General features: G+C 40.6%; 1 protein-coding gene across 1 annotated transcript; it reads left to right on the forward strand.

Annotated features, from left to right (window-relative positions):
• The first annotated feature begins 33 nt into the window (after positions 1-33).
• LOC125691090 (cytochrome b-c1 complex subunit 7) lies at positions 34-7,277 on the forward strand. Its single transcript, XM_048940037.1, has 4 exons — positions 34-172; positions 887-958; positions 3,133-3,299; positions 4,474-7,277. Exons 1-4 carry the CDS (start codon positions 49-51, stop codon positions 4,549-4,551), a joined length of 441 nt encoding a protein of 146 aa, XP_048795994.1. The 5' UTR covers positions 34-48; the 3' UTR covers positions 4,552-7,277.
• Positions 7,278-8,912: the final 1,635 nt, after the last annotated feature.

Raw genomic sequence — 8,912 nt, forward strand, 5'->3', positions numbered from 1 at the left:
GCCCCCTCCCAGCGGGCCCTGCCCACACCGGCCCTTCTGCCCACGCGCATGCGCCCGCGCTGCGCCGCCATTGGCGGCCTCTCCTCTGTCTGCGGCGCTGCGGCGTCCCCAGCAGGCCGCTCCCAACAGGCAGTGCGCCGCTCCGAGGTCAAGATGGCGGCGAGGGCAACGGGTGAGGAGGAGGAGGGATCGCGATCGGGGCGACTTCGGCGCGGGGCTTGTCCCATCGAACTTGTCTTCGTCCTGCCGTCCTTTCTACTGCTCTGGGGGGCTGCGGGCCGGGGCGGGGGAGTTGGGGTCGCGTTGGACACCCTGTGTCCTTAGCCCTTCGGTGACCTCTGTCCCAGCCTTGTCCTTCAGCTCGGGCCTCTGTCGGGCTTCGAGCGCTGGGGCCGAGGGGCTCGGAAGCGAATAGGAAGGAGTTTGGGAGCCGCCGCCTTTCTGAGAGGCCTCGGGCTCCGGTGACCTGCTCGAATGCTGGCATTGCTCTGTCCCTTAGCGATGTTTCCTCTCAGGTCCTAAAGCTTAAGAGTAGAGGTTAGAAAAGCGTGGTGGTAGAACACTGCTTTTAGCTCGTGTAAGAGTGATGGAGCCTGAAACTGTTGCTGCTGTCTTTGGTAGTGAGTGGTTAGTAGTGACGTCAGTCTTAAAGTAGTCTGATATTTAAATTGTGTGGAACAGGTCAAAACACTGTAAGCAACAAGCACTCATTCCATGTGTTCAGTGTCCCTTTCTCAATACTGTAATGCAGACAGGCCTAGGTCTATAAGTTCGAGTGGTGTCACGCTGCTGCTGTGAAAGAGACTGGCAAGTATTTGCATGCTGTCATAGTGTTGTGGAACGTTGAATTTTATGCTGCTCTCCAACTGATGACAGTCGTTTGTAGTTTCAGGAGGTGGTCGCCTGATGGACAGAATTCGAAAGTGGTATTATAATGCAGCTGGGTTCAACAAATATGGTAAGTACTTCATTGGGCCTTAAAGCTTTTCAAGTGTAACAGTCCTCAATCTGGTTATGATTGGTAACTGGTCAGTGTAGGCATTTTGAAATGTCTATCTAATTGTTTTATTGATATTAGCTGCTATGTTTATTGTGGAAAAAAGTTAGAAAAAAGTGACTTCTGTTCTGTATTTCCTCTCCTTTTCTGTGAAATACCTTTTAACAGTTAAAGCCAGGCTGAAGCTCTTGAAGACACTTCTGGAAAGCAGTCCTGAAAGCTTGATTCTTTCTTTTTTTCCCACCAAGTCAATTGCACCCATTGCTATTTGCTAACCTTATTACCTTCCCAAATGCTATCTGTGAAAATAGGGAGATTGATGCTAATAGCAGTCTGGATTATAATAGCAGTCTATCTGGAACATTTGTGCAAAGTGTTCAATTTCCATAAAAAGGATTTATTCTCTAGCCTATTTAGTGATCAAGTAACTGTAAAAGTGGTGTTTTCTTTAAGTAAAGGAGATTACCTTGATGGTATCATACTTAATTTGTCCATTGTTATTACTGAGCTTGTTTCAGCAGTACAGATTGCAGAACTGTTTTTGAAAGACAAGAGAATCTGAGCATGCAGACTGCTACTACTGACTGCAGTTTGAGTGAATTGTTTAAAGGCAGTTCACACGCTTTCCCCAGGAACATGAGGGGGAAAAAAAAATTTGAATGACCAATGTTCATTTCTCTGCCACTGTCTTACTGATAGAGATGCAGTGTTGTCTGCTTTCTGAAATTCTTGAAGACTTTAATGCTTTTTGCTGCTTTTCTGGAATCTAGTAATTAAAGGAGTTACTGTGCTTCTTGTGCCTTTAGCAAGAAACTGCAAAACTGAGTTCAAGAATATGCTGCTTAAAAGATGTCAACGGTTTATGGGCTGGTTTGGCCTGGTTACGTGACGATCCACAGATCTGTGCCTCCGGGAAAAAAAGGAAACAGGGGACCCCAAAATAATTAAAAACAGCAGCAACGATCTGAGGAGAAACAAACTGATTTACTAAATATAGTATTGGAATGCAAGATAACACACTATAATACAATATGATCAGAATTGAAGCTAATAAATCAAATGTAATGAAAGAGGGAATGTCCGAAAGGTGGATAGGCCTCACCACAATGCTGAGGTGAGATGCGCAGTCCAGTTGAGCAGCAGGGAGACGGGAGCAGCACCCACGATGAAGGGCAGGTGAGAAAGAGCACATCAGGTGACCTTGCCAGGAGTTAAACCTCCTCTCCCTGACTGCAAAGTCCCTTGGGGAATGTAGTTCTCTTCAGGGCAGGTACCCAGGACTTGAGCATTTACAGTTAAACTCCCAGTGCCCCACATGATGTTATGATGTGGAATACCAAAAACCAAAAATCACAAAACCACGACAAAAGAAATTCTATTTTATTGGGATACTACTTCCAATTCAATTCTGTGAGATCAAAACCTTAGACCTCAAGTCAGTAGCTGTACTCATGATCTGCATCAATCTTGGAATGATACAGAAGTAACATTTTGTTCTTTGTTGTTAATACTGAAATTTTAAGCAGTTGGTTGAATTTCAGGAATTCTTCATTCAAAAAAAAAAAAACAAGTGGTGGTTTTGGCTTTCAGAGGACTAGATGGTCCTACTTGAATTAAATCCCAGTTGGAGGGAAGAAGTAGAAACTCAGGCATAAACAACTTGAGTGGTTTCATGTTTCCATAGCTTGTTATAGTCAATGGGCATCAAGGTTTTTTTAGCAGTGAAATTTAAAAGATTTGTTCTTAAATACTCAAGTAGTCACATCTGTGATCAACTGACTGCAATAGAATCAGTTCTTAAATCTCTTACGTAGATTGCCATCTGAAATATAAGGATATAAAATAGAGCAGAAATCAACAATCGGATCTCAATATCTCATGAAACACATTGAATCAAATATCCATTTTCCATATTCTTTCTTGAGAAAAGGAATGAAAGTATGTGGAAGTCAATATTCACAGTTTTAATCTCTTTGAGGAAGTAGTGTTTATCTTCTCCTACATGTGTCTGTTTTCTTTTCTTTCTAACTTTGCATTTAAAGTATTATGCCCAAGTTTAGAAACGTATTTGTTGGGTCTTGAGTCTTATTTGGGAATATCTATTCAGTGATTTTGTAAAAATATTTTTGGCACAGGATTAATGCGAGATGATACATTGTATGAAGATGATGATGTAAAAGAAGCACTGAAGAGACTTCCAGAGGATCTGTACAATGAAAGAATGTTTCGCATAAAGAGAGCACTTGATTTAAGCTTGAAGCATCGGATCCTTCCAAAAGAACAGTGGGTAAAATATGAAGAGGTAAGTGTGCAGAGTGTTCTTTGGGACTTTGAATCTCTGTGAAGAGGTGCACGTTGCATGTTATTTAAAACGAGTAAATCAGTGTATATCTTATAAAATACCTTTGAATAACATTGCTTTGGAATTCTGTTTAAAAGTCTGGATTCTAACAATGGAAATTCAGATGCTTTGTTCAAGATGACAAAAGCTTAAACCACAGCTCAAAACTATAGAACTCTTGTCTTCAGATGAAATATTCTAAGCTGTCAGATAAAGGAATACTCTCTAGTGACCATGGAAATTCTTCTGATGAGTTTCTTAATAAAAGCTTTGGCTCAAGATTTTCTATACAATTAATGAAAATGTGAAGGAAGAATAATTTAAAGGAAAACTGTGTATTAGAATAAGCGTCCTTCTGTAATATGAGAGCCAAATCAAACAAAATCTGCCTTTTCAGTTGTAGTTAGAATGTTTCTTTGCAGTGGAGTAACTCACACATTTGTATTTCTGTCCATTTCATCTTTCTCCAAAGATAAGGCAGAGAGGAATCTTGCCACTAAACTTTGTACTGGAAGATAACACAAGAGCTTTAATTTCCCTCTAGAAGCAGAAGCTGTTTCTTGTGTTGTTGGTCATATTTTGGTAAATGCTGCATTGACTATCTGTTTGCATATGTTGATTGAGCAGCAGTTTGATTAGCAACTGAACACAGTCAGGTGTTCTGCTGAATCTTTGCAGTGCTGTTTAGAAGTTAAGTTGAAAATAAGTTTCTTTCATGTAAATAGTATTTTACATGAACCTGCTGTAATGGAAGTAGGTTTTGCTCATTTGGATACTTGTCAAAAAGCAGAACAAGAAAAAAAAAAACAAAAATAACCCAGTGTCATTTCTGAGGGTGAAGCTGAAAGCATCATTTTATTTGATAATGCCAGTGAGGCATTAGGAATTCAAAGTGGTTTCATTAGGGAATTTGTCTTTGCAGACTTGGCAGATAGCAAGTCTGTCTTTTCAGAATGAGTAATGTGATTCTTTTTCTTTCTTTTTTAACCCCCCTTCTCTTCCACTCAGTAGATTGCTTTGTAGTCAAATCTGAGAAAGAATGAGAGAGAGGTGATCTGCAGGAATGGTTTGAGTCATTTCTGGAACTCCCTTTTAAATATAATCATGTTTAAATGTATTCTTTTCTTCTCTTCAGGATAAGCCTTATCTTGAACCATACCTAAAAGAAGTAATTCGTGAACGACTTGAAAGAGAAGCATGGAACAAGAAATAACTATTGAACTACTTCATGCTGCATCTTTCTGATATTTCTAAAGTTTGGTTCACGTCTTCGGGGAAGCACATGTAAGGCTGAAGGAATACTGGTTTCAGCTTGTTCACTGAGTCTGTTCGTCCAACTAAAATAAATATGTTGAAGTATAAAATCTCCTGGGAAGACTTCTTTATAAATGTTAGCAAGCTAATGTTCAGATCTTTCCTATGAGCATATACATTACACATTAGCTTAATGGGATGTAGTCTTCATTCCAGCTTCTTGATTCTTACTTCTTTCATAGTACAGCTGTTTCCTGTACTTGGAGAGTTAGGTAGGAAACACCCAGAATTGCTGGTGAAGTTGTTAACTTAAAAAGGAGGTGCTACTTCCTTCATCTTTTCTCCCTGGAGGTGAGAATACAGTGCTTCATGTTGTGTTGGTGTCATGAGACAGCAGAAGTAACAGTCTGTGGATGTAAGCATGTACATATTACTGTAATGACAAATGGCAGTGGTTCCTTAACCATAAAACCAGGGAATGTTTCTCTAGCTTTTTATACTATATGTGTTGTTCAAGCATAAAAAGATAATTTTCATATAAATCTTAAGGTCTCATTTCAGCTTATGATATTTTTGTAAAGGATAAAAGTGCTATGCTGATGTGCTTTTTGCACCATAATTAACCTCCCATTTCTTTTTTTTCTTGGCCTAGAGGATGTTTACAGTAAGTGGCATCAAATATTTGAAACAATTGTGCTAACAGGCTTAACATTAGAGAAGTGTATAATTCAGGCTCTACATAAACACAGAAGTGATTCAGGTGTATCTGGAAATACTAGCCCTTGTTGGCTGAAGGCCTTGAGTTTAATGGTAGCATTAATTTGGTGCTGTTTTGTGTTATTACACACAAATTGCAAAATTTGAGATCTGTTATACTCTTTGGTATCTTGTGTGATTGTGTGATGGTAACAAGATATCTTTTTTTGCTATATGTGCTTGTCTGACCCATGCTTTTGTTGCTTGCATCTCTAAAATTACAGAATCACAGAACTGTGGGGGTTGGAAGGCACCTCTAGGTATCATTGAGTCCAACCCCCCTGCAATAGCAGATTCCCTACAGCAGATCACCCAAAGTAGGTGTCCAGATGGGCCTCAGATATCTCCAGAGAAGGAGACTCCACAACACAATCTCCTAAGTGAATACAGCTATTCCTGGGTGAAATACTTATCCCAATATTTCACACCTGACGTGGTAAAAACAAAATGGTGTGAAAATATCTGTATTGCCACTATTCCTTAAAAATTTTTGCAAATGGATTACATTAAGAACGTGAGGTTTCTTTCATCTCCTATCTTAAAACCTTATCATTGAAACATACATCATTTGATGATGCATTTTTGAGAACTTACTAATAAAGTTAGTATCTGTTTGATCCTCGTTTTGAACTAAGGTTAATGTGATTCATAAGCTTTTTAAAAAAAATGGGGTGGAAAAAAGGGTGTTGATGACGTGAGGCATTTGAAAATAGACAGAGCATTGAACAGAGTGCAAAGCATCCATGTGCCAGTTGGCATAACAGGTAAAATCACTGACTTCTTAACATTCATATTTGGCATTTTGAGAGTCAGAGTCAAATAAAAGCAGCATCGTATTGCAGTACCTTATTCTTATTATCTTATTGGTGACAAGCTGGAGGGTCAATGTGGTTCCTGTTTTTGAATCCTTAACTTCTTCATTAAAGACATTTGGGTGGGGAAGAATGAACTTGTAAAATGTAGAGACATGACTATAATATCTATAACCTCCCTGTAACACTTCCTACCTGTCTCAGCAGCTTTCGGTGGGATCCTGCACATCTCTTGTGTAGGCTGTGTGCTGTTCTGTGAGTGATCTAGGATTGTGCAGCCATGGGCTGCAGTAAAGTGAGATAGATTAACAAGGGTGAAAAACAGTCTGATGGTGAAGGAAACAGCATTAAGTTTTTGGAGAACTAGGTTTTCTTTCTTGTACTGTCATGAAGTTCTTTTGTAACACTGTACAAGGCGCTTTTTGTTCTTCAGGGTTCTGATTCCTATCTGCAGAAATGCAAAGTGGTTATATCTGTATCATTTCAGTAGACCTGTTCTGAAGAATATTAGATAAAGGTGTTGCTATTCATCTGGTCACACAACAGATGGTACTGGTGGTGTTGCCAGGGGCAAATCTTGCAAAGGTTTGTTAGATTTGAAAAAGACCTCACAGTCCTTATTCCTATGATGTAAAGAATAGAAATACTTGCACAGAAGCTGATACTTCAGTGTCCTGCACAGTGTGCAGTAAGCAAGATGGAGCAGTGCTCCAAGCAAGCCTGAAAAGAATTCATAAATAAGAGGGATTCCCACTGGGGAGGGAGAAGAAGGAAAAAACAAAACAAAAAAAAGGAACCTGTAAGTTTAAGCCATATCTTAGTATAATAGGCAGCAGCACCTTGATTGGCAGCATCCAAACTTGATTGTGAAACCTTGATCTTCACTGATGTAGTTTTCTGGATATGAAGTCTATATGGATTCCATAAACGGAAATATTTTTCTTAGTTTAATTCACATTTTTAGGCGTATCTAAATATCAAATTGAGAGAATCTGAGTTAATACTGTTAATCCTGCAGCTTGGTGATGGTTGTAGCTTAAATTCATTTAATTGTTTTTCAGTGAACCTTTACTTCATTTAAGTTCCTTTATTAAATACACAGTGAAATATAAGAATACATTTGGATTTGTGGAGATCATGTTTGTTATGGCAGACAGATTTCTTTAAATTTTCAGTCAACCAAGAAACAATGGATGTTTTTTGCAGCTCTGTAACAAGAAACATATGCTTGTTTTACATCCAACTTCCATCCAAAGGAGAGCTACAGCAGATATAAATCTCATAAGAATTTTGATGAAACATCACGCTTGTCATTATAATGGAACTGTTTTAGGATTAATATGGTAAACGCATTCCTACTTGAAGCGTTTTCTCTCTCTAGACAGCAGAAGTCAAAGATTATCTTTAAGATTTCACCACGATGCTGTTGCACCTTTGTAGTTGGCTTTCATGGACCGGAGCTCCAGCTGTGGGAAGGGCTGCCTATGCAATCCACAGAAGGCAAATGCAACCTGCACCACTGCTGCTCTGGGGGGAGGCCAGAGATGGAACTGGGAGGCCCTCTGGGTATGCAGCTGACTTAAGTGCCCTGAGTGACTTCACTTCTTAGCCTCTTTTTTTCCAGCCAGTCTAAGCCCCAAAGGACAGATCTGGAAAGTACTTAGGCGACTATCTCTGTGGTAAACAAACAGTTTGGGTTAGTATCTATGTGCCCTTGGAGAACTAGGCCTGATCCCAAAGCTCACTTTCCCAAATTCTATTGCAAGTCATGGCAGAGGTGCAGATTTCCACCAGTGCGGTTTTGTACATGCTTCAGTGTCAAGCAGCTCTTGGCTCACCCAAGACCTCAGTGCTGGACCGGGTGAGAGGCTGATCGAACAGTATGGCATGCCAGAGATACATACTCTTCTGTTTACCTGGCAGTGTTGGTGTTCTCAGAACCACATCAATACCTTCTATTCATTAGTGATTCAAAGCTAATTTATGCTGGCAGGCAGTGGGCTCAATTCCTTTTCTTCATGAAAAGCTTTGTGCTGCTAGAGAGGGTGCGGCTGTGTGTCTTAGTTTTGCCCCCTTCCAGTTCATGGTGCTCACCAAGGTTTCAGTCTTCTCTGAAAATACATGAGTATCTTTCAATGAACTGAGTTGAGAGAGGGGCCCAAGCTGTCCTTGTCCTGTTGCCAGAATGCCCAGGCATAACCAAAGTATCCATTTCCCCTGGCCCAACCTCGTCTGCTTCTTCCCATGAAAAGCAGAAGGGTTTTAAGAGGACATCCCAATGGTCAGCCTGGGGCTGGGAGTGGATATTCACATCTCTGCAGTGTAAAAGGAGACCTGGATCTTTCTCTTCCAAGTCCTAAGCAAGTGTTATAATTGCCGTTGCTGTTTTATGAGCTTGTGCTGCTTCAGTTCCTACTCTGGGAAGGGATCTGGGGTTTGAAACCTGATCAGAAAGAGGTACCTCAGCACAGCTGGGCTATGCTCTCTTCAGCGTTTCCTAAAGTGGTTCCCTGCTGGCTTGTGCGGATCTGGTTCTTTGTGTTTTAAGTCTTCTGGATTGCGTGGGGAGGCTGGATAGCGAGACACCCAGTGAAATGCTGCTGCGTTCAGTGTTACAACACCTAAGTCCTCTCATGAAGCCTCATACTCCCGCTGTGGCCTGGCAGATTGAAGCGATTGTTTATAAGCAGCAAAGTTCAGAGCCCAGAGCTCAGATCTCTTCAAGGCACTTCAGAGGGCTTTTGTCAGCGAG

This window comes from Lagopus muta, chromosome 3, assembly GCF_023343835.1.
Source record: "Lagopus muta isolate bLagMut1 chromosome 3, bLagMut1 primary, whole genome shotgun sequence".
Lineage (NCBI taxonomy): Eukaryota > Metazoa > Chordata > Aves > Galliformes > Phasianidae > Lagopus > Lagopus muta.

Bases quoted from the DNA above. Each gene is read 5' to 3' on its own strand.
- LOC125691090 (XM_048940037.1), top strand. From the start codon at position 49: ATGCGCCCGCGCTGCGCCGCCATTGGCGGCCTCTCCTCTGTCTGCGGC. The intron at 959-3,132 runs GTAAGTACTTCA...TTTTTGGCACAG, and splicing joins AGCTGGGTTCAACAAATATG to GATTAATGCGAGATGATACA. The intron at 3,300-4,473 runs GTAAGTGTGCAG...TCTTCTCTTCAG, and splicing joins AGTGGGTAAAATATGAAGAG to GATAAGCCTTATCTTGAACC.